Source organism: Festucalex cinctus, chromosome 4 (assembly GCF_051991245.1).
Source record: "Festucalex cinctus isolate MCC-2025b chromosome 4, RoL_Fcin_1.0, whole genome shotgun sequence".
In the NCBI taxonomy this organism is placed as follows: domain Eukaryota; kingdom Metazoa; phylum Chordata; class Actinopteri; order Syngnathiformes; family Syngnathidae; genus Festucalex; species Festucalex cinctus.
The window spans coordinates 31,633,367-31,660,343 of NC_135414.1; the positions used below are offsets into that span (position 1 = coordinate 31,633,367).

At 41.7% G+C, this 26,977-nt stretch overlaps 1 protein-coding gene across 3 annotated transcripts in view; it reads right to left on the reverse strand.

Moving 5' to 3' along the window:
* LOC144018125 (neural-cadherin) overlaps positions 1-26,977 on the reverse strand; it is a 235,909-nt gene extending 208,932 nt beyond the window's left edge. The window contains exon 1 of one of the 3 annotated variants that reach the window (XM_077520292.1): positions 26,669-26,977. Coding sequence is in view for 1 of the 3 variants with exons in the window: in XM_077520290.1 (XP_077376416.1) it covers positions 20,437-21,484 (1,048 nt within the window). In the remaining 2 variants the exon portion in view is untranslated. Of the gene's footprint in view, positions 1-15,358; positions 15,551-20,436; positions 21,767-26,668 lie in introns of those variants that run through there. The other 2 variants (XM_077520290.1, XM_077520293.1) reach the window with 2 other exon arrangements.

Sequence of the window (26,977 nt, forward strand, 5' to 3'; positions counted from 1 at the left end):
CAGAGGAGATTCGCACGGTGCGGCCGCCATGTTTTTGTTTTTTTTGTGCTCGCCCTGCATTATAAATAAGCGCGAGTTGACTAATGGAAGAATCCGATTGCGACGAGGCCCGCCTGCCGCGTTTTGATCTACTTTCTCCGTTTCTCCGAAGTCGCCGCTTGTGCTCGCGTCTCATTTTCCAGGGACGGACTCGAGCGCGTCTACCTTGATGCGCGCACGCTCCGCTGGGCCCCAGCCGGGCCCTCAGGTGACACATAAATAAATAAGCGCGGCGGATGTGGCGGCGGGAAAAGAACACACACGCGCACAGCAAAAAAAAAAAAAAAAAAAAAGAAGAAGACGGATGAAGAGGAAGAGAAGAGTTGAGTTGCACGCTGGAGTTTGTCTCCTCTTATTTGCTCAACTCAGCCAGCATAAGAAACAATCAAAGTGGGGAAGTCTGGGAGAGAAAAAAAAAAAAAAAAAAAAAGAGCTGAGACTTTACTGCTGTGCTCTGCCCACACAAAAATCACATTGTTTGCAGTGTAGCATAGTACATCCATCTAGTATAGATTGCATATTACAGTTAGCATTTGGTAGCAATCAGACAAAAATTTGAATGCTTGCAAATGGAGAAAATACGCCGAAAAATGGCCACTTGAAACCAAAATGGCACTCTGCCATTTTGGTTTCAGACATGGCTTTTGAAAGTATTTTTTTTTTTGCAGATCGTCTCATGACAGATGTGGACCAATTTCATGCTGTCAAGTAAAAAAAAAAAAAATCGCTTCTGGGGTGAAATTTTGAAAAGTTCACGAATTTCAGGTGACGACCACTAAAAAGTTCGATTCGCACCAAAATGGGAGACTTCATGCGCCATTTTAGGGATGGCTTTGAGATTTATTTTTATTTTTTTGGTGTTAGAGTAGGTCAAATTTGCCTGCATTTATATATAAATAAATAAAAATAAAAAAAATTAATTAATAATTAAAAAAAATCCATTGTCAAGGATCCTTGGAATTTACACCTAAAAATCAAATTCAAACCAAAATGGCAGACTTCCTCTGTCTTTTTGAACATGCCTTTTTGAGACTTTTTTTGTGTGAACTCCTACCAAATTTGTTGCACAGTCAAGCTGGTTTTGTGGATGATTCTGTTTTTTTGTTTGTTTTTTGTTTTTGTTTTTTTACTAGTCAAGCACAAAGAATCCTTGGAAAGTAGACTAAATGAGTTCATTCAAAGCAAAATGGCAGACTTCCTGTGTGTTTTTCATGGCTTCTTCAGACTTTTTTGTGGGTCTATTCATAACAGACACATTACCAATTTTCCTGTTATAAATATTCTCAAAAATTCAAGACTTATTGGGAACCAGCACTAAAAATAACCAATTCCCCCAAAAATGACAGACTTCTTGTGGATTTTCAGTCATGGCTTCTTGAGACTTATTTTTTGTGGGTCTATTCATAACAAACTACATTTGATGTTTACAAAGCTATAATTATCGTAAAAATGTCCTTCGTTTTCGTCTTTGGTAATTAATTTAACGCATGAGCATTTGGGAATGATTTTAAATGTGATTTGATATCGATTTATTTTGATATTAATGGGAATAAGGACGTTTGAAAATGTGTCCCACAGAAGTGATGTCATTGGGCAGCAGCCAATAGAAAAGCACCAAAAAGATGACGTCGCTCCTGTGGTGGTTTTTAAATATTGCGCACATTTAATGCACTTTTTTTTAAAACTACAACTAATACTAAAACTAAACCTAAACATTTATTAAATAACTTTAATAAAAACTAGCAGAACCACCCTGAAAACTAATTAAAAGTCAATTTAAATTGAAAAAAAAAAAATGACAACAAAATCCCCCTGAAGCTCCTCCCGCTCGTTTCCCATAATGCACGGCGACACTCGGCCTGATAGTGGGGAAGTCGGATAAAAGGTCTGCGGGCGGATGGTGACAGGTGCACAAGACTTGTTTAACGAGGCAATCTCGAGGGCCGGCGCGTTGGATGTTCTTTCGCAACGAATCGACACTTCATCCCGAGTGCGACGCGCACACGCGCGCACACGCGCACGCACACGCAGAGGGATTGATCCCCGTGTACGAGGCCATCAAGTGTCGCTTCCGTCTGCTCTGCTGCCGGATGGATCAAGAGATTTTTTTTTTTTTCGTACTTTCACTATCAAACTACAAAGTGGAACTTTCAAGTATTTTCTGCTGACTTCACACACTTTTTTTTTTTTTTTTTTTGCACAAAAGAGTCATAAAGCGCTGCTGAGGTCAGCAAAAAAAAAGAAAAAAATCATGTAGATGTAAAAGTGGGGCTTATGAGTGCACATGAACGGCCAGACAGATGTTTAAATGTACTTGTAAATGTGTGTGCGTGAATGAACAAAGTTATCAGTTATAGTTAGAATTTTTTTTTTTTTATTTCATTTTGACATTTCCTCGAGTTACGTCGGAGTTCTGTTCCGACGCTAGCGATCGAACCTGAACTTCGACTTAAGTTCCCCATTAATGTCATATTTACATTAAAAAAATCTAAAATACATAAAAAATAATAATAAATAAAGAAAAATGCTGTCCGACTTAAGCCTAAGACTTTGCCGATGTTTTTCGGTTTCTCTCCTTTATGTGATCTTTTTATGATGTTTATCTTGGTTGCCATGGTAACTGCTTTTCCATTGGCTGGGCCGACAATGATAGAAGATGTAAACTTTCTTCTTTGAGGATATGATATAGAAAAAAAAAAAAAAAAAAAAAAAAGGGCAAAAAAAAAAATCACACAAGTGCGCAAACACTAGCTAGCATTAGCTAAGGGCGGACGAGGAGCCAAAATGGCGGACCGGGCGCAACCCTTGTAAACGCCTTAGGTTGAGTGCGCCTTGATTATGCATTTATATCAAATAATTGCTTACACAGCATTTATTTTTCTTATTTATAGCGCTAATATTGCAGCGCCTTCCCGGTGCAAAAACTCGGGACCTTTGTGGGCTCACGTTGACGTTGATCCAGAAAGGGTGCGTGCGTGCACACGCGCGTCTCTCCCAGGAAAGAAGCAACGACAACGCCTTCATTTCCGCCGTCCTCTCGCGCACGCGAACGAACGAACGAACGAACGTCACGTCTGAGGAGGAGAGGCAGCAATTAAAGGCGACAAGCGGCAAAAGCAACCGTCATCTCTCGAGGGTAAACAACTTTGCTCTCCTTCGCCGTTTTATCGGCAGCCGCTTCAACCGGGGCGTAATCAAGCCATTCGAGTAATCGAGTAATCAACGCTCGCCGACAGCTGTCGTCGCCATGCGCGGATGGGAACGCGCAATTTTGGAAGCGGGCGCCAATTGTTGCGTGTCGACGCCCGTTTGTTGTTGACACGCGGCCATTAACCGTCTTTTGGATTTCTTCAAGACGAATTTGCTGTTTTGTTCACACAAAACGTTCGCATTCGCTCGATGGCGATAGACGACCATGTTCACGCTAAGTATCTGCATTAACAACTAGGGATGTTCGATACCACTTTTTTTCAGACCGATACCGATACCAACTGCCGATACCAGTAGTACATTTTGACAAATAAAAAAAATCACTAAAAGATATTTTTAAACAAATATATTTCCTTTCATTTTGACAAAAACAAAAAAAACAACACAGTCACTCTTCAATAGTCTTAACGCTCAAAATAAAACACAAAAATGCTCTTTTAGTTTAAGATTGACAATTTTGAAGTATTTCCAAACCGGTGAAGTTTTGGTGAAAAACTGCTGCAAGCTAGCGCCACTTACAGGCAAGGAGGACTCACTTATGCCATCGCTTGCTTGTACTCGTCTGCGTCACCAGTACTCGAGTACTTGAAAAAAAGGCTGGTATCGGCCCGATACCGATAGCTGGTATCGGTACTCGCCCATCCCGAATTATTACATTTATTACTGCTCAATTTTGACGTGGTTTGCTGCATTGCGACGGGAATTCCTCAAGTACATGCTTTTCAAGTTAGGGGCGGTCATTAATTGCACATTTTAAAAAAAATAAAAAATAAAAATTTAAAAAAATAGTGGTGTTAAAGGAACTTTAACTCATTCACTCGCCGCCATTTTCACATTTCGCAATCCCGTTCGCTCCCGGCTGTTATACTGGATTTAGACTGATTTTGCAAGGCCCACAGAATATTGTGTTCAATTGTTAGAAAAGCATGGAACATATCAAAAGAAATATTCAAGTCTCTTCTTTCACCAGGAAAAAAAAAAAAAAGTATGTTTCTATCTGCTTCCGTTTTGCGGCAATTAGCATTAGAATATAGATAAGTTTCATCATTATTCACAAATCTGTTTTAAACAGCTTGTTTGCGACATAACCCTGGTTAAGCTCTTATACTCTGCTGCCACCTGCTGGCCGTTTGTGTAATAACTACCATTTCTGCAACCATTCTTTGCAGTTGAGAGGCTGCATCAAAGCCTTCTGTATGCTCTTGCATAAAAAATAAAAAAAAAATAAAAAATAAACGTATAAATACGTCTTTGGGACACTTAAAACATAAAAAAAACATATTTACACGTTATTGGGAGCAAATGAGTTGCATTTGAATAGCATGCGAGCACGCGCGCCGCCGCATCCATGCGCGATCGGCCACCGAGGTGATGAACGGCGACGGAGCGGTCGCCGGGCGTCGAGGGGTCGCCCTTTAATGCAGCCGGCGAGGCGGCCGCGCCCGCAACCATCCGTCACGCTCGGCAGCCCCCGCCGAGAGAAAACCGAGCGGGATGGTCGGGCGTCAAACTGATAAACGACACGGCGGAGGATCGTCGAGAGGAGGGGTCCATTTGGGATAGACGGAGCAGAAGAAGAAGAAGAAGAAGAAGAAGAAGAAGAAGAAGCGAGGCGAGCGTTTTGAGGAAAGGTCAGCGTCTCGCCTTTCATTTGTCTCTTTGATGGAGCCGCCCTATTAAGCCGCACCGAGCGGGAGCGGTCGCCCGCACCAGAACAAAACAAGCTAATTACCCAAAGATGAAGGAGTCCCGTCACCCGGTTGCCGTGGTGACGTGCTCCCATCGGGTGCGGGGCCGTCACATTTTGATTGGTGCAGGGGGGAAAGGGCAGAAAAGACCCCCAAAAATCAATTTGCAACCATCGCCAAACAAGCAAAACGTCGTAACTTTTGGTTTGTGGTTTTTTGCGACAGTTAAAGGGATGCTTCACTTATTTAGCCCATTATAGCAATAAAAAGTTCATATTTTATCTATAATTAATTTGATACGTTCATTATTTTTCACGTGCAATTAGTAGCTTTCAAAACACATTTTGCTGTCGACTGAAAATGACGTCACAATTGTTCAGGTAACCAATCACAGCTCACCTGTTTTCTAGGTTTGGTCATGTGACATTCACAAGCTGAGCTGCGATTGGTTACCTGAACAATTGTGACGTCATTTTCAGTCGACAGCAAGTTGCAAAATGTGTGTTGAAAAGGTACTAATTGTACATGAATAATAATGAAAATATCAAATTAAAAAAAATGGCTAAATAAGTAGAGTATCCCTTTAAGGTCACAGTCAGGGTCAGGGTTTGAAACAGTGGACCGGGGGGGGGGGGACATAAATATTAAATTGGGGTTTTAAATAAGTTTGAGGATTTCCAACATTAATTAGTTTCAGGGTGGTTCTGTTCGGGTTTGTTTTTTGTTTTTTTTAATAATTAATTTTAGTTATTTAATAAATCATTCGTTGTAGTTTAGTTGTAGTTTCAGTATTAGTTTTAGTTTTTTTAAAATGTGTATTGTGTGCAATATTTAAAAAAAGAAAAAAAAACGATGGGAACGATGTCATCTTTCGGTGCTTTTCTATTGGCTGCTGCTCGATGACGTCACTTCTGTATGACACACTTTCAAAAAGTCCGGTTAAAATCAACATAAATGTACTTAAAATCACATTTAAAATCATTCCCAAAGGCTCATTCATTAAATTAATAACCAAAGACTAAAACGAATCATTATAGTTTCAGTTAGTTTCAATTTTTTTTATTTATATCTATAAAATTTATTTACTAGTTTATAATGGATATTTTTTTATTATTTTATTAATTTATTTATATATTATTTATTTTATTTCAAAATAGTTTTTTGAATTTTAGGTCTTACAACCTAAAATAACCTTGGCCTCCAAACACTATCTTGCACTTCTTCTTCTTTTATTCTGCTGCACGTATTCCAGTCGAGCTCAGTGCTGCCCAGCATGTTGTGGCCCAACGTGGTACTACACTGAACACATGCAACTCTATATTCAGCCTGTTTGAATCCTGTAAAAACGCCATCAAAATGATTGACGTTACATACGTGCGAAACGGGTGCAATTAAAAAAAAAAAAAAAAAGAAAAAAAAAACGCCCCTTGTTGATCGTCGTTTCCCGCACAACGAGCGCTAATTACGAGCGTGTTGCGCTACACCGCTAATCTCGCAAACTCCACTCGATCCAACGCGCTGGCGGATTACAGCTCACAGCACGAGCTCTCGTTATCGTAGCGCACACGCGCGCGCCCACGCACGCACACACAAAAACACGCACACGCCCCCGGAGAGCGCACACACATACTCGCACGATGAATTGTTTACGTGCTAAAGTGGGCCCGCGTCTCCTATGACACCTTCAGGCTTTATTTGCATCTCTAATTAGCGACGACGCGGCGCAGGCTGACAAGCTAACGGCCGCACTAACGGCCGTCGCCTTCTTTGGATCATCGCGCACGCGCGCGTGCGGTTGATGGCGGGAAAAAATATGTTTGCGGATGCGACGTGGACGGCTTCCTTCCGCGCCGAGGGACGACGTCACTTTGCAGCTGACGTTTGTTTGCGGAATAGCCACTGGGGGCTCGTTAGGGTTTCAAATGAGAGTTTTTAAGACTGAAAATAAATAAATAAATAAATAAATGAATAAATAAAGATGGGCTGGGGTCGAACCAGGGACTTGCTGCTTACGGAGCGAGTACACTAACCACGATAATATTCATTCGGTTAGATTCAACAGTACAAAAGTTTTATTTCACACGTGTCAGCCAGAACCTTTGTGGGATATTAAGACAGCCAATTGTCATTGCACTTTGGCGTTGCAAATGTCAAGGATTTAAGTTAGGCTTAAAGCTCGAGTTAGCGGCGGTTTCAAGTAAGGATTCACTGTGCATGTCATTGCAGCTCCTTCTGATGTGCTACTAGTGGTGGAATAACAGTAGGCTGACCAATCCTCAACAAAATGGCCAACTCACGACTACAAAATCAGTGCAAGTTATTCCCAACATGGATGCCTGTCGAAGCGTACACGTAGCATCATGCTAGCATCCACCATTTAAAACGAGCGCGACAAGATCACATTCAAAATAAATGGTTTTTTTTGTTTTTTTTTGTTTCGTTTGTTTGTCTGAAGCCTTTGAATAGACAAACGACTGATGGAGGCGGAAGAAGAGGAGGAAGACCTTGACGAGACTTCCATGAATGCAACTCGGGTCGTGCAAGGTGAAAGCGCTCTTTAACCGAGGGTGCTTTTTTTCTTGTTTTTTCCTCGCTTTAACTCTCAAGCCATTTTGGGGGTTTTTTTGTTTTCAGATGCTCCCGAGTTCAAACTTGCGCTACGCTTCAATTTTAAGCTTATTTGCGCCCTTGTCATGACAAATATAGACAAAGCGCCACCGAGCAAAGTTGAATACAAATTCTGCAAAGCACCAAGCATCGTTTTTTTTGGTGTACTCTGGCAAGAAAGCGGAGCGATTGCAAAGAGCAGATGTGTGCACTGGAGTAGGGTTTCGAGTATAGATTTGTTTTTCAAAAAACAAAAGTGTACATTTTAATTCAAACGGAACAAATTTTAGGCTTACGAGTCACCGTTAGGGTCTCGAATTAGTGTGATGCAAGGGCTCGAAAAAGTAGGGCTTCTTTTCAGGGTTAGGGGTTCAAAGGAGGGTTTCAATCCAGTGTTACGGTTTCTAATTTGAAGGTATGGCTGCTGGTTTCACATCCAGAAACCAGCAGGCAAGCAACACAGCCGGGAAGTCGTGTCAAGGCGTCGTCTGTGAGGGTTGCAACTTGCCAGGCTTACGGTTTCAAAGTAGGGTTTCAAGCCAGGATTAGGCTTTCATTGAGTGTTTGCGATCACTGTTAGGGTTTCAAGCCATCGTTGGGGTTTCAAATTAAGATTTCAAGCCAAGGTTCTAAGGGTTCTAAGACAGGGTTATAGGGTTTTGAATTGGGGTTCGGGTTTTAAATTACAGTTTCAAGTCAGGGTTAGTGTCTCCGAATCAAAACAAAGCAAAAGCGTAGCAAGTAGCCAGTTTTAAGTTAGGGTTTCAAGCAACAGTTTGAGTTTTAAAGTAAGGTTTTCAAACCAGGCTTGGGGGATCAAGCTGGTCTTGGGCTTCAAATCGTGGTTAAGTTAGCGATAAGGTTTCAAATTGGGTTTTCATTCATTTTGATAAATGCCATCATTTTTTGTGATGAATTCATGAGTTAACGCTTTAATTTTGACAGCGCTCGTTGTGCTGTTTGTTGTCCGGGCGGCACCGAGGCGCGATGGAAGTGATTTGCGGACGCGCCGACGCCCGACTGCCGAAGCGCTTTCATGCTGACGGATGATGAGAAAATAATGCGGATGCCGTCTTCCTATAGTGAGCGCTGGCGCGCTGGTGCTGGTGCTGGTGGGTGGCTGGATGAGAGATCACCAACATTATTGTGTGTGGTCGGGCTTCAACTCATTGTTAGTGTTTGAAAGAAGAAGCCAAGTCAAAACTTTTCTCTGCTTATAACGTCGTACGTGCACCCGCTGTAGCTTCAACACGCTATATACTGATTAATAGTGCATTTGTGGAATGAGAACAGACGGACGGACGGACGGCTCGCCTGTTTGCTGGGTTTCAATACAGCAAAAAATGGCAGCGGACAACGGTGGCAATACTCGGAGAAAAAAAAAAAATTTAAAAAAAAAATCGCAAATTTGCCACTTTATAAACTCGCAAATTTGCGACTTTCTAAAGAAAAAGTTTAAGTGTGTTTTTAGGAGTGCAGGACAAAGTATTTAAAAACGTATTTATATGTTTTTGGTTTGAACGAGTTATGGTTGTCAAACTAGGGTTTCAAGACAGTTAAGAAGGTTTCAAGCGACAAAACAAAAACATGATTTTGCATTAAACAATTATTTACATTTAGTATTTACAAGTGTTTTGGAAAAGTCATTTACATATTTGACATTATCTTAAATGTCCAATTGTTTTGAAAACATTTTTTCACGTTATTTTTTTTTATATATTTTGAATTCAATTAAACTCAGTTTGAAAAATATATACAATCTAATTTGATTGAATAAAAAGTGTAATTGAAGATATGTTCACTTTTTATTTATAGTTGAAAACTTGTGGCACTCGAGCATCTATAAATGACGCATCTTTTTTTTTCTTCTTCTTTTTAGCAACCCATAAGATTTATGTTGATTTTTGTTTATTAAATGAAAGTGTGCAATTCATAAAGCCTCGATTGGGGCGCCCATATTGTGAAGTGGAAGTTTTTGCGTGTGTCGCATATCATCACACGTGCCGTTATAATTAGAGCACCAATTAGCGTCGCTACAACTTCCTGCCTGCACATTTTCCTCATGCGAGAATGTGGACGTACAAATATCACATTTATTTTACACCGCTGGAATATTAGCCAACACGGGAATGTTGTTTTTTTTCTGCGTCTCATCGCCGGCATGCAGCCGCATATTTGCCGTGAGTTGATAAATGTATTAAGCACTCGGAGGGGGGAGAAAATGTTTATTAATTGCCGTTAAGTGGCCAGTCACGCGATTAACTTGATGAATATCTTAATCCCTCAAAAAACCCTCGTTAGTCGTCATTAGTTAATGTACACTTGCTGGGTAGGGAGGGGAGAAAACGGAATAACTCATATTTAAAAAAAAAAAAAAAAAAAAAGCCAATTTCATATTTAGGTATGATTAACATGAGTAGATCCACAAAAAGTCTCATGGAGACATGCTTAAAAAGATACAGGAAGTAGGTCATCTTTGAATGAAGCAGCTTATTTTTAAAAGGTATTTTTCACAATTTTTTGACCCAAGAATTTTGGGTGAAAATTCAGCTCCAGAAGCCAGTTTCACTTTGCAACATGAAATTTGGTAGACATGCCTATCATGAGTAGACCCACAAAAAAAAGTCTCATGAGGCCATGGCTGTTCTATCACGGGTAAGTGCGTTCTGTGTTCAAATTAGTTATTTTGTCATGTTTCATTTTTTCTGAGATCTTTTTTTTTGTTTGTTTGTTTTTTTGGTCTTTTAAATGTCCAACTCGTCATGCTATGTTAGCTAGCTTAAGCTAGCATCGCTATGTTAGCTAGCTTAAGCTAGCACAGCTATGTTAGCTAGCGTAAACTGGCATAGCTATGTTAGCTAACTTAAGCTAGCATCGCTAAGTTAAGCTAGCTAGCATAGCTAACTATTCGTGAGCTGCAAAAAGAACGAAGTGTTTGCAAACGGTTTTATTTTCGAAATATACCGGATTTACCTTAATAATGCGAGACGCCCGACTTCCTGTCCGGCTCGTGTCATTTCTTCAGCTTTGTGAAAATCCGGCATGCGGCGTCCGGAAATAATAGAAGGCTTGCGGAAACTGTCCGCATCGCCGCATCCGTTCCGCATGGAATTGACACGCAGACTCGAATGCGTTCTATTGTACGGAAAAAATGCACCGTGTCCGTTCCGCAGCCAGTGTGAATTGGCCGTAAACCTCTGATACTCGACAGTTGGGTAACACCAAATGAAAGGAGTTATTTTTCTTCTTGTAGAAGTATGTCATGGTGTGTGGGAAGGGCACGGAACAAAATGTTGATGTCTTCCCCTCAATAAAACACTCAAAGTCTCCAAAGTCAACGCCAAATGAAAACAATTGCGTACGCTATGATGACGATATGCTGAATGTTGTTTGTGGACCAAGCAAGTGACGGTTTGAGAGGCTTCCCCAGCCAGCACCAGTACATAAAGATACACAATGCACATCAATTAATGCGATAGCTTTTTAGAGCCGCTGGCCTAGTTGTTTATTATGCATTCACTTGCTCTACCCCACTGACTTTATTTTCCCATTTGCACCGTCGGCGCAGAGGAAGTGCTAACGGTGCAGCTTGAAGACTTGAACACTGCGAGCCTTGCGTTTGATTGGCCTTCCAATATTCACATTTCGGAGGCACGCTTCTCCTCTTGACTCTCTGGATTATTGTCAACATGACAAATATCTCCACCGTTTTGGGGTGGGGTGGGGGGGGAATCAATCAATACAAAAAAAGTTAAGACGCCCATGTCGGACTGCATCCAATTGCCTCTAAATTGAATTCCGCCGTCACGGGCGTGGAAGCATAAACCAAGACGGCCTCTGATGGATCTTCCTGAAATTAATCTGCAGTTAAGTATTGCATAGCCGACTCTCTTATGGGCTCGCGCCGACGATAAAAACCCCGAGACGCTATTGTCTCGCATTCCTGGAGGACGAGGGAGACGGACGGGGAAAAAAATAAAAAATAAAAAAAAAGGCTGCAAATCAGCTGCGTCGTTAAGCGGCTATTTGGTTCAATGCAAATTTTGCCTTTCAAGAATGCAAGCACAAGGACAGCCGGCAGAGGTCACATGACCACTTGACCAAACCTTGCTGCTTTTCTTTTCATCACATTTCCGAACATAGCTTGCAAAGTGTAACATTCCGTTTCGAGGTTTGCTCATTTTTCATTCCAGACTGTTTGGTACGTATCAATTGTTACAACGCTTCAGACTATTGCTGCCGTTTTTTCCACGTATGCATATATCGCATGCAGGGTTTTTCCTGTGTACAAAATTCCGAGGCGGCCACCTCCACCTAATTTTGCTCCCCACTCGTGATAGACATGTTTCTGTCAAGGCCGATACAGACACCGATTATTAGTAGTCAAGGAGACCGATAAGCGATATTTCAAACCGATATTAAAATTTCAGGAAGAGAAAATATTCGGTCTGTAATTTAGGGCTGGCGCACAAATAGCGAAAATCGGCGTATAATTGACGGCAATCGTTTTTAAGTTATATACCGTTATTTTATCGATTGGGCCCACTTGGTAATATATTTTGCTCCATGCGGCCACTGAGCTAACATGAGTTTGACATCCCTGTACTAGTGGATGAATTTTTAATGATTGTAGTTAAAAAAAAAAAATAGCAAAAATTCATGGCAACTTTGTATTCATATAATTTCTAGTCCATGGTTGTAAAATGGCAGCTCATAATGGTATCGGTCACCGCCACGAGTACCGATACTTTTGGCACCGATACTTGGTATCGGTAGTCAGCCATCGTAGTCGGGGTGATACCACGTCTGCCTCAATTTGAGCCAGGAAAAAAAAATCCTGCTATGACCAAACACAGTTTCAAGTTGTTTGTATTTTGTTACCAAGTGGCTACCACTGTCCATTTTGTTAAAAAAAAGTTTTCCAACATAAGTTTGAAGCAAACGAGAATATCAAAACACCCCCTCATGTGTAAAAAAAAAAAAAAAAAAAATGCCTCCAACCACTTTTATCAACTTTGTGTTATTTTGTTGTGTTGTTATCGGGAGTGCAGATAAGCACGGGGCAGACTTACGAGCTCTTTGCCGCTTTGTGGAGCGTCGTGATTTGCTTGCCGCTCGGCGGCAGACTATTAAATCATCCATCTTTGCCTTTTTTCTGACCATCTGCTGCGCAAAAACAGCCCTGCGGGTCACGCAACACAACCTCTGCAAAAAAATCATTAAAAAAATAATAAATCGTACAACACGGCGGCTTGTTATGCCGAAGCAAAAAAATAATAATAATAATAATCATTAGCAACGTCGTGACCGTGCCGATGATTCTTAATGTGCGTTCATGATTAACTTTTTGACTGGTACACGTTAGCCAAAAAAACGTTATCCATTTTGAGCATTTTTACTCATCTTTCAAGGCAAACAGAATATTGTGTGATATTACTACATAAGCATGAAAGATCGTGTTCCATTCTTTCCTTCGAAAAAAAAAAAAGTATCTTTCTACCTTATTCCGTTTTTTAGTAATCAACATTTGAAAAAAAATGAAGCAAAAAAAAGAAAAATAAGGAGAAAACTCAACAGTGATTTTGTGCACAACAGTGATTTTGACACTATTTTTTTCTTTTTTGTTTAGTGACGCTCTGTTAATTAGATTGTAATTTCATACACCGGCAGCCCATTGAAATGAGATACAATGCTGCCATCTGCTGGCCATAGTTAGTGGGCGTTTTTGATTTCACAACCCATTGACCAGGCAGCGCTCCACGAGACGTTGAACTGTCCACTGATTAAAAAAATTTTTTTAAAAAAATAAAAACATTAGTTGACGTCAATTAACGTTTATGGCGGCATACTATGGAGGACAAAAACTTCAGAATAAAAAATTCCGAATAAATAAATAAATGACTAATAGTGAAAATAAAAATGAATATAAAAAAATATCATTTGAAAATTATATTAAAAAAATAAATATAAATGGAAATAAATCCGTTTTTATTTTCACTTTTAGTCATTTATTTATTTAGTAATTTATCTATTTATTTAATCATTTTTTCAGTGTCACCTACCATAAATTACTAGTATCGTAAAGTTTTTTTCATTCATCTAATTAGAAGCAATGCCTATACTCTGAAAAAAATTATATTGTTGTTTTTTACAAAATAGTGTTATTTTCTTTATTAATACAATCTTGTGTATTGATTTTCGGAACAATATCCACCATATGTAAAAGCATAAGGAAGATTTTCTGCTGAAAATAAACGAGCGTGCGTTTGCTCGATTCGAAACACAAATTCCGGCAAACTTGCAGTCGAGCGACCACGTCGGCTTCTCTCATTTTGTTTGCCGAACGGCCTGAAGCCGTTTAAACACGAGCCGATGAATTCTTGAACTCTCGCAATCATTCGCGGCTCCAAAAGCAAACAAAAAAAGTCAAGTTAACAACAACAGCGGCCGCTTCGGCTCCTCGCCAGCAGAAATGATCGAAAGCAAAACAACTCACTTGGAGTCGCACACGTTCCAAATTGACGGAAGAATATTGAACTCCAAAGCAAGCCCGACGCCATGTTTTCGTGAGTCTCACATTGGCAAGTCTTGCAAAACTTCAGAGGGAATTGACCCATAAACACCAGAAGCATGCGCACTTTTCTCCCATACGCAAGCGCCCTCCAAAAAATATGTTTCTACTCTTTTAAAGTGACTCAAAAGTAGCTCAAATTGGGTGAAATTGCGAAACCAGCGCTGGGTCCGATATCATCGGGTTTGGAATGACGTAATCTCACGATATCCAAACATTACGATACGATATTATCACGATATGAAGGTCACGATACGATAATCATCACAATATTGAGGGGATGTTGGTGATACAAAAAAAAAAAAAAAAAAAGTTACATTGTAGGGTTGGGCGATATGGCCAAAAAATAAAATCTTGATTTTTGCAATCATTCAGGACAATTACGATTTTAATCGATTTTAACCTAATAAATAAATAATTCCTGTGCAAAATGTTCAGACTCCAATAACGTATACTGATTCTAGATTAGTTTGAACATAATCTTAACATTCATAGTTTGTGCTTAAATGCCACAATTAAGTAGTTGGTCGCTAATGAAAATATATCTTGTCAACCACCCATCCAACATTCTGCCACTTGTGCAAAAATTACAACACATAAAAGCATTTGGATGTAACAGAACATAAGAACAACAACTTTTCATCATCCGGAAGACAAAATTCAATTTCACTATTTAGCAAATTTTCAACGATTTGATTTTTTTAAATGACGATGTATCGAACTAATTTGATTTATTGCCCAGCCCTATTGTAAAAAAAAAAAAGAAAAAGAAAAAGCTCACACTAAAAAAAATATGACATATTTGGTTCCCGTTCATCTGACCATTGGTGTGGATTGAGCAACTTTCCCGTGTGACGTTTTGCCACAAGCAAGTCACTTGCATGATATTTTTGGCATCGTGTTTACGCCAGTTGGCCTTCCTGACACAATCCTCACAATTCTCGGAGGGTGCGCTGACTGGGATTTGAACCCTCATCCTTGAATCAAGGCAACATTTACCCGCGGATCCATGCAGCTGCCACCAACCAACATGCCCCAAAAAAAAAAAATGTCCAAAAATGGCGACTCGCGAATCCAGACTTCAACCTCAATCTGCTGCGTCAAAACAAGCAACCACATCTGTTCAAAATCTGGCGAGTGGGTTCGGAAACAACACGGCATTTTTTTTTATTTTTTTGCCAACGTGATGCCCACAGAGATGTCGCACTCACCCTATAAAAAACAAACAAACAAGCATGTTTACCGTTTCTTCCTCCTGCTCGTCTTCGTCGTGGCCTTTAACAGCAGCGAGACTTTTGCGAGGCCTCACTTGACAGGAATTGCGAAAGGTCAAGCAGCGGAGCAACAAGATTGCGGCTGCTTGTCACAGGTGCGCGCGTTTCTTTTCTTTTTTCACCCCTCAACGCATCCGCTGTCAAAACAGTCCGATGCAAACGTTGCAATATGTTGTTCCGCCTCCAGCTCACACTATCATATCGATTTTTTTAATTTATTTATTTTTTATTAAGGGATTCCTGCAGGTTTAGCAAGGGGCAGAGCTAGAAATGTTTCTTACGTGTACAAGTCCACGGCATCAAATACACTTATGGCCAAATGAAAAAGTGCTGCATAGGCATAACAGAAACAAGGAGGCGCCTCCTTGTGGCGTGGTGCCATACTGCGGATCGCTCCAGTACGCATGCGTGTTATCATTCTTTGTCATAGCATCCATAGGAAGTTCCGGTTTTCATAAAAGTAAAATTGGAAATCTCTCCAGAACAAGAACTCACACATTCCTAACAGCAATATCGTGATATCTCGATATTAAAACAGCTTCTTAAACCAACTTTGTCCATTTTGCTCAACTTTACAAAATGAGGAATGATGACGAAAAGCAACCAGCTGGAAAGGAAAAAAAAAAAAAAAAAGACGTCGTCGAACGTTCGTCTATGGCCGTGTAAATTCACGGAACTGCTGTCAGCCCGCAACTTCCGGTTTGACATGTCAAAATAAAAGCATCGTATTTCAAAAGGAAATGAAGATGGCCCGTCGGGGCTTTTAGCCTCGCGGTTTTGTGCTGCTGCTGCTACTCACACACACGCACATCCATTAACACAAATTCACTTAAACACGCCCCCACTCGCTCACTAAAAACAAACTGATGTGCTAAATCCGGCTACCGCTAAATCCCTGAAGTGAAAGTGAAAATGAGAGGAAGGGGAGGGGCTAGAGTACGAGGAGGAAGTGGGGGGGTCAACAAGGAAGCGTGTGAGACGGGATTAGCGGGATAATGGCAGCAGATGGAGGGAGGTCGCAGCTAAACTCTCCAAAACAAGATGAAACGTGGACCCTGACCCTTTTTTTTTTCTTTTTTTATTTTGCACCCGAGGACCGAAAGGCCGCAGGGGTTGTTGCTCTCCCGCGCAAAAATTTAGGACACGCAGCTGGCTGTAATCCTCAAATACTCCACTCGATATCCAAGTGTATTTAGGTATGCGGATTACGGCGGATTAGACGCTCAGATGTGCTTTCTATGCACTCTGTGTGGCATCAAAACAAAAAAAAACGTGCAATAAATAAATAAATACATAAAAATCCCCAAATGGCACGTGGAGATGGATTTAACCTAAGGGGACCCTCAATTAGAGTATCAGGAGATCTACTACAATAATAATAATCATAATAATTATAACTGTTAAATAGCTGCAACAATAACAGGCACATGGAAAAAACAACAACAAAGATGCACCAAAATCACAAACTGCAAGGAAAATCATCCATTACCATTGTGAGTAATTGAGCTTTTCCCAACATGGCCCTGGTTGATCTCTTATACTCTGCTGCCACCTGCTGGCCGTTTGTGTAACAACTGCCATTTCTTCAACGACTCTTTGCAGTTGAGGCTGCATCAAAAAAAAAAAAAAAGCACCTTCTAAACTTGTGATCTTACAATCGCCTCCGATACGCTCCCAATGAAACAGAATGACACTTAATATTGATTTTGAAGATTGATATGATGAAAGAAGGTCATCGCGGTGCATTCACTGACTGGACTGAATGAAAACTGTGTAGTCAGGCAGCTCTGAAAAGCCAAAAAAATAAACATTTGGTTTGGAGCATAATTCACGAGAAGTCGACATGTCACAAAGCCATCCACAAATCAAAATCAAAACTCCATATGAGCCAAGAGTGTTTTATTATTATTATTATTATTATGATGATTATGATTATTCTCTATACAGCACCAGAGACCAAAAGTGAGGATGATGGTCCCTTTTGTGGCCTGTTTAGTCACAATGAGAGAATCATCAATACGCCACCAAAAAGTAATATACTGGACCAGCATGCAGCTGTGCCACATTCATCATCTGGAGAAGTGCAAAATCGATATTGATACAATAAGATGACAAATATATAAAAAGAGTGAAATGAAATACATATTCGCTGGAGATCATTTTCAACAAAATGTTCTAAGCTGAGCAAATCGCCGCTTACTGCTGTGATCATCATATATATATATATATATATATATATATATATATATATATATATATATATATATATAGCAACTTTTCAGACCAACCAAGCAATTTTTTTTTGCAAAAAAAATAGTTTAGCTACTTTTAAAATGTGTTTGGACATTTTCTTTAGTGAGTCAATTGCTTAAAAATGTACGTGTGTTCCTTCTTAACTCATTCAAACCCCAAAACATATAAATACGTTTTTGTACTTTGTCCTGCACTCCCAAAAGCATATTTAAAATGTTTTGTTTTTTTTGTTTTTTCGTTTTGTTTGTCTTTATGCTAAATCATAGAGAAGGCTTTGGTACAGCTTCTGACATGAAGAGGTCGCTTAAAGCAATGGTAGTTATTACAAAAAAAACGGCCAGCAGGTGGCAGTAGAGTATAAGAGATCAGCCAGGGCCATGTTGCAACAAGCTCTTTCCGCCAGTGTTTTCAACAGGTTTGTGAATAATGATGAAACAGCTACATTCTAATGCTGATTGCTGCAAAAGAAACTAATACAAATATACTTTTTGTTCACCCTAATCTTTCTTTTGGAATATTTTTATAGCAAAAGAACAATATTGTGTCGGACTTTCAAAATCAGTCAAAATCCAGCAAAACAGCCGGGAACGAAGGAGGTTGCTTCAGTGAAAATGGCTGCCAGTGAATGACTCAAAAATGATTTTCTGTCATCATACGTTCGGAAAGCAGCCTTTCGAAGTTTCTGTGCTGCAAAAATGCACCCTGACTTCCTGAATGGACTTGATACGTTTCAGTAATTCCAAACAAACACGATCTGAAACAGCGACACTAAATATTACATGAATATGAACAAAAGAAGGAGCGGAGGAGCGGAGGTCCGCCGCAACGTGCTCATTAGCGAAAGTGAGGCTAATTGGCCGAGACGCGGCGAAGCAACAAATTGCTGGACGAGACGATTGCTTCAATTAAGACCGATCAACAAAGTCATCGGGAGAGACAATCCATGAAAAGCGGCTGAGCTGGCGGTTAGCCGGCAGCGCTAATAAGTCAAGCTAACCATTGATTTCGACTTCACATGAGAATAATGACAAACAAACAAAAATTTGTCAAGATTATTTTTCACCTTTTTTTGTTGTTGTTAAACAAGCTATGAAGCTCAAAATATTTCAAGGCCGTATACATTTCAAGATGATTATTAGAGGAGTAGATAGTGGAGCAAATTTACACTTGATTTGCTACCAATTTGATTGTCAGCACAGCACCACCCAGTGGCGAAAGTCATGTACTGCAATAACAGAAAGTGCCAGATTCACAATTTGTATACATTTGCAAGCAGGGGGCGCTACTGAGTAAGTTTTGGACGGTTGAGCTGGAGAGTTGCTCAGCAAATTTAACAATTTAAGTATGAATCTTTTTATTTTAAACATTTAGGGACATTTTTTGTGAATTTTTTTTTTGTGATACATATAAAATGTTTGTAGAAGGATTTATTTTATTTTATTTTTTTAAATAATAACCCGGAAGTAAAAAGGAAAGACACATTATTGAACATGCAAGTTTGGACCACAACCACGATCCATCAAACAAAGTGATTGATTTTCATTCTTGGCATGTTCAATGTTCAAAAAAATAAAATACAACATTGAATCACTATTTCATATTCCAGATGCCAAATGAAAATGTAAAGAACCGATAAATACGGAATACAGATAATACAAAATGGACGGCCGTCCAACTTTTGCTCTCATTTGAATATGCAGTACAAAGAAGACGTCTCAGCGCAAAGCTACATTGTTACATTGAGTTGTTTTTTTTAATGAACTCAAAAACTTTTTCTTTTTCCCATGGACAAATTCTCTGCAGAATCCCCCCCAACACCAACACCACCACCAACCAATCAAATATGCTCTTTACATGCGAGGGACGCTCATATAAATCCAAATGTTGCTTCCTTAAATAATTCAGCGTGATGTTTCGAAAGCGCGTTTGCGTAATCACTTGTTGAGCATTCAGCACAAACATCACGAGATCGTGTTTACGCATCCGTTCCTCCTGCAGACGCGCGCGCGCATGCACAGAGACGAATCTCGCCAAAACCGAAGCAAAACAACCAACCTTGAATTCAACTGCTATTCTCCGTTTTGGCCAAAGAACCAAATAAATCAATTGTCAAACTCTAGTTTGAGGATAATTAAATGCACAATGTCAAAAACAACAGTAAAATGTCAACCTTGCCATCCACAAAATAAAACGAAAAGAAAAGGTTCAATCCAAAATCTTCTCATTTGGGCCTCAAATGTAAATGAAAGCAAATAAATGATGTCTGCATTTGAAGCAATCCAAAGACATTCATGACATCGGTGGACTTGCAAAAACAGTTTTGCCTATTTTCTGCACATGGACCAGACATTTCCAAACAAGTCCCAAACGTTTACATCAGAACCTTACATAAATCAACACTTGGAAATGGAATTATAAATGACCAACATTTCTCATGTAGTCCAAAATGAAGTGAGTTGTTTAATGGCTGTAAAAGTGTGTGGATTGGATGGAAAGTGGTGGCACTTTTTTCTTTTTTTTTTCGGGCGGGGGCGGGGGGGAATGCCCTCATGTTCCCCTTGCCAACTACGCCCATGGATCATCAGTAATTCTAAAAACTTTGTCTAATTTTCATTATTGAAAAGCTTGTTCTGGCATGTAAAAAAAGAAAAAAAGAAATGGAAATGAATTGTGTGTTATTGTCTAATCCGTTAGTGTTTAAATGTGCGTGTTAAGGTTTTAAAGTATGCCTATGGGGAGGAGACCCTGACCCCCCCTCCAAAAAAAAAAGTGCTCAAACGCGCACGCCCCTCACCTCGTTTGTCTTGCACCCTGACGCCGATCTCCACCAGCGGCTCCGTCTCTCGGTCCAGCCGGCGCGCGATGACAATCTCCCCCGTGTCCCGGCCCACGCTGACCGGCGAGCTCTCCGCGTCTTCGGGCTCCAGCAGCTCGAAGGCGGCCGCCTGGAAGCGCACCGGGTTCAGGTTCATCACCACCGAGCCGATGCCCGCGTCCTCGGACACGTTGATGAAAAGCGGGCTGCTGCCGCTGCTGCTGCCGCCGCCCTCCGCCGCGTCTTGTCGGACCGAGCGGGACGTCCGGGCGGGCGCTTTTGGGCGGCCGCCGGCGCGGAGCCACCGGCGCGGGCTGACTTCCACGGCGACGCCGTCGCTGGTGCGCGGCGGCCAGCCTCGGTCCCGGGCGAACACGGTGAACTTGATGGGTCCGTCCCGCCGGCCCAGGATGGAGTCCACCAGGAGGACGTCGCCGCTTTTGGGCACCACGTAGAAAGTGCCGTTCTTGGGCACGGCGAAGTAGAAGAGCTCCGCGTTCTTGCCGCTGTCCGCGTCCCGCGCCGCCACCGTGTAGACGAGCGCGCGCAGCGGCGTGGCGTCGTCCAGGCTCAGCCTCACGTCGGCGGCGTCGCGGAAGGCCGGCCGGTGGTCGTTGATGTCCAGCACGTCCACTTTGACGGACGCCAGCTCCGCGCACGAGCCCGCGCAGCACACGCCGACCCGCAGCTCGTACTCGGCCCGCTCCTCGCGGTCCAGAGCCCCGCGCGTCCTGAGCAGGAGGCGGCCGCGGTTGTGGTGCGCCAGGACGCGGAACTTGTCGCCGCCGTCGCCCAGGAGCCTCCAGTGGGGCTCCGAGGCGCCGCTTCCGCACGGCCGCCGCCAGTTGAGCCTCCGCAGCGGCACGCTCAGCCCGTTGACCCGCGAGCCCGGCGACGCGTTCTCGAACACATGGCCGTGGAAGAAGGGCAACGGTGCCGGTGCCGGCGCCGGTGCCGGTGCCGGCTCCAGAGGCGGGCCGGCGAGAGCGCACGACAGCAAAAGCGGCAAAAGGCTTCCCCGAATCATGACGAGCGCCGTTTCACCACCGCAGCGTCAACTCCGCCGAGGCGCCCATGGGTGCGCTCATTTCACGCCTCCAAGACGTCCGGAGAAGCGAAAAGCAAACAAGTGGAAGAGCGTCGCGGCGAGGCGGGCCACGCCGGAGGATGCTGCGTTGCGCTCGGTGAGAACTTTGCGTCTGTCCGCCTCCTCTTCTCTCTCTCGCGCTCTCTCACCGGCGCGCGCCCCCGAGAGCTGAAAAGGGGGGCTTCTTGCATCACCGTGGGGGGGGGGGCACAGCAGCTCCTCTCGCTGCCTAATCCGCCTCACATGTGTCAAATTGACACTGCGCTCGCGCGCGCGCGTGCATGCGCATCTGACGGACATCTATACATTTTGCGCTCGTCCGTCGATGCGCATGCGTGGGTGGGGTGGGGGGGGCGACCCGAGCCCCTCATGTCACGCTGATCAATTTCCCGGCCCCGCACGTGCGCCCACATCACATCACTCTTGTCCCCAATAACGCGTCACTTGAGTGGATTAAAATAATTCAAAAATCGATCCGCTAAAGTGCTTTTGGCTGCAGATGCTGCTTGCGCGTGCGCGTGCGCGTGCGCGGAGGAAATGAACGAAAGGCTTGCAGGAGCGACTGTCAAGTGGTGGAAATGTTCAAGTCAAAAATGGAAAAGCATTTTTTTTTTCTCCCCTTTGAACATACTGCATCACTGTGCTGTTCTTTTACTGTTGTGTGAACAACTACATCATCTATGTGACATGATCTACTCTTTGACCTGCAGTTTGCAACTTTATGAGCTACAAAAAGACATTACCAACAAAGTGGCAACATGAACGTTTCCAACATGACGGCGACTATGTGACAAACTACATCGCCTGTCTGGATGACTATTTGACCAACTCTACAAGGGATACCACGAGACCTACTACATTATCAACATGACTGCCTACATGGACAACTATGTGTCATACTATAAATGAAGACCTACCTAACCAATGACATTGCGATCTGCTGGATGAGCTACCATGAGACCTACGATCTTCCCTATGTGGCAAACTACATTGTCTATGCAAACAACTGCATGAGCAATTACAACGTAGTATGTGAGGGAATTCGCAGGATACCACGAGACCTACGTTGTCAACATGACTGCCTACATGTGTGACATACTATATCGCAACAGTAAGACCTCCTAAAAATTACTTATGCGACCTGCTAGATGAATTACTATAAAACCTACTATATTACCCATGTGAACAGCTACATTACCTAAGCGACTATGCAACCTATTACATTGCCAAAATGTTTTACTACATGAGCTGCTAATTTTCCTACATAACCCAGTAAGTGACCTGCTACATTATCGAAAAAGATCAAGTATGTAACGTATGAAATTAGCGACATACAGTATATGTGACCAGTTATGCAATAAACTACGTCATCTAATACACGAGCTACGACATAACCTATGTGACATACTACATTAACTATTGGACCAACTGCATAAGATGCTACATTATCTATGTAATCCACTAACTGACCTGCTACATTATCTAAATGATCAAATATGTGACATACAAAATTAGCTACTTATATGTGACCTACTGCATGAGCTACGACATATTCTATGTGACATACTACATTACGCATTGGACCAACTGCATAAGCTGCTACATTACCTATGTAACCCACTAAGTGACCTGCTACATTATCTAAATGATCAAGTATGTGAGGTATGAAATTAGGTACACGTGACCAGTTATGCAATAAAACTACATAAACTATGTGACCCACTGCATTAGCTACGACATAACTTGTGTGACATACTACATTATCTATTGGACCAACTGCATAAGCTGCTACATTGCCTACGTGGCCTACTATGAGACCATTCATTACCCGAATGAGCAGCTATGTGAACGACTGCACGAATGAAATCTCAACGATTTGTCCCGTCAATCCGCCCCTCCTAAATGTTAGCGATGATTGGGCGACACCCCCTTTCAAACACGATTGCATTTCCATTCGTCTGCGTCCTCCCCTCATCCGGCCGGCGAATCTCGATTAGTCAATTAACGCGTCCGCGTCGCGTTCGTGTATCGAGCGAGGGCAAGCGGAGAAGGAGGAACGTCTTCATTATCAACGCCGATTCACGACCGCTAACCGGGGGAAATATCGGCAACGGCAACAGACGAGCGCGCTGCGCCGTTTTGTGGAGCAGCAAAGTTGCTCATGTGAGACGATCGTGTGACCAACTATCATCATCCACGTAGTGATTGACTGCAAGTATTATGTGACACACTACATAATCCGTCATTCGGCTGACTACATGCACCGTGATCCACATCATGACTGACTACAGAAACTACTACAGTTATGTTACTTTCTAAATGAGCTTCTAAGTGACTTACTACATTACACAGATTGGTCAAAAAGGGGATTGGCCCAACTTTTGGGATTATTCAACTACTAAATGAGCAACTAATTTAGCTAGTAGATGACCAACTACATGAAGTACTACATTTCCTCGTGATCCTACCATGTGAGCTGCTATGGGACCAACTATGTGAGCTACAATATGACATACTATAAGAGCTATTGTGAGTCTTATTTTGTGAGAATCGTGACTGACTACATTATCTACTGAATGACCTCAAACATGGCTCAAAAAGTGACCTACTCTATGAATACTATATGCCATGCATGACCAACCACATCAGCGACTATGTGACCTACTACATTACACTCTATAAACAGTTTGGCCAAAAAGGGGATTGACCCAACTTTCGGGGTTATTCAACAACTAAATGAGCAACTCAGCTAGTAGTTGACCATGAAGTACTACATTTCCTCGTGATCCTACCATGTGAGCTGCTATGGGACCAACTATGTGAGCTACAATATGACATACTATAAGAGCTATTGTGAGTTTTTATTTTGTGAGAATCGTGACTGACTACATTATGTACTTAATGACCTCAAACATGGCCTAAAAAAAAATGACCTACTAAAAGAGTACTTGTATGCCGTGCATGACCAAGCACATCAGCGACTACGTGACCTACTACTTGACCTTAAGTGGAGAAATGTCTTCATTATCCAGACGTACACCTGCAGCACAGCGGCAGCAACCGGCGAAAATATCGACCAAGGAAACGGAGAAGGCGGCGAGACGCTCGGCAGGGATTTGTGGAAGGAGCCGAGCGGAAGATTCTTGAGGATATATAGCGCGCGCGGGGGGGCGGATCCGAGCGACGTGCAGCCCCGGAACGGGCCTCCACATGCAAATGTGCTGGCCTGAGAAGTAAACATGAACTTAGTTGCAAACGTGTCCTACTACATGATCAAAAACTTGCGCTATTATGTGACCGACTACATAAATTGGCTACTACATGAATTTTGCCACCACCAGTCTGAAGTTTATCACCTCGCTGCCTTTTACGTTAAAGACGTCGGCGATGATGTCATCCTGCTTGTAATGATCCAAACGTGCAAACCCGCAACAACTACACGGATGCTAATCTGGTTTCTGGCGAGCTCCGTGCAAAAAAGAAAAAAAAAAGAAAAAGCAGAGTGGAGCGAGCAGCGCTCGGCCCGAGAAATGCCAACAAGTGCTCACGTTTGCTATTAAAAGGAGCTCCTGCGCTCATAAAACGTTTTTTTTTTTTTTTTACGGGCGCAAACGTGAACATCTGCGCGACGTTCACGAGCTCGTTACGTCTTTGAAATAAAATCCGAGCGCACCCGTAAAAAAGGAGAAGCACGACGGAAACCCGCTCGGATGCGCAGGTGGAAACATGGCGAATCGAGCCAAATGTCGATATCAAGTCAGTATCGATATTGGATCGATACTGGCACTTAAGACATAAAGGCAATTTTTCGTTATTTGAATTTCTGAGTTTCTGAACAGTATATGATCAAGTATTTGTTTAACTTACTTTCCCAATCATCATTTTGTGTACTTTGTTTAAGAACATTAAAAAATATATATTTTGTTATGGTTGGAAAGTTTCTGGGGGAACAAAAAACATTGATAAAGTATTTTCCGTTTATCAATAAACTTTATCCTAATTATGTCCTTTAAAGAAAAAAAAAAGTAAACACAAAAACACTTCAAGGTTGAAATTTGATTGCGAATAAGCAATTCAATTAAAAAAAAAAAAGTTATATAACTTCTTTTAAAAAGGTATCGATACCGGTATCGGCGATACTTTCTCCAATATTTACTTGGTATCAGATCGATACCACTATTTGTGGTGGGCGGATCGATCCAAATATCGATACCATCGATATCAAGTCGGTATCGATATCGGCACTAAAATATCGATCGACTGGTTTAGTTTGAGTTTGGCTCGTTTATGCACTGCTGCGATTTGGTCAAACAGATATCGGGCATATCACAGTTGTGCGTTTCAATCATGATTATCATCGATTACGATTTATATTTGTTGCTGTACGAATCTTTCAAAATTTTGTTGAAAAAGAAGCGCTGAAGGCAGAATTTTGAGTTATTTTTTCGGTATTTGTGGTTTCTGCACAGTATTTGATAAAAAAAAACATTTTTTAACTTTCTTTTCCCATCATTACTTTTTGCTTTAAAAATATTTAACTAAATTGTTGTGGTTGGAATGTTTCTGGGGGAAAAATATTAATAAAGTATTTTCTATTTATCAAACTTTGTCCTTATTTTGTCCTGTTTAAAGATTTGATTGTGAATAAGCAATTCAGTTGAAAACAAAAAGTTATATAACTTAATTTTCAAAAAGTATCGATATCGGTATGGACGATACTGGCCTGATATTTACTTGGTATCGGATCGATACCAAAATTTGCAGTATCGCACGGATGTGGAATGGAGCCTGCTCAAGCCCGCTCTTTGCAGTTAATAATGCATAACGATTTTTTAAATGATTTATTATTTATTTTCTTTTTTGTGTGCTCAGCGCAGGCGGTTGCAGCTGACGATCAGCAAATTTGACGCGAGAAAACATCTCGGCGTGGAAAACGAACAACGCGGGCGGGACTGCAGGCAGAACACGTTTGTTTTTTTTTCCTTTCACGATGAAGTGAAGACGAATTGCGTCAGCTACGTTACGTACTACAAGACCAGCAATGTACAAATGTGTGCCACGTTAAACATTCAATAACAAGCACACATGGGAAAAAAAAAAAAAAAAAAGTTGAGTTTGTCTTACTTTGAGACGACTTCGAGTTTCTTCCCACTGCTCCACTCGTGTCACGTAAGTTGGTCAATCATACAAATGTTAAAAAAACAAAAAACAAAAAACAAAACAAAAACCTGAAAGAAATAAAACTGCAAGCAAATGACTCCACCCAAACAAACAAACAAACAAACATTTCCTCCTGACCAGCACACCTGTTCCAATCAAACGAACTTAAACACGTCACGAGTTGCTGGCCTGAACAACGCCACACATTGGCCACCAGGTGGCACAGTTGCTCATTTGAAATCGGCTGCAAACAAAATTTGATTCAAGCAAAAA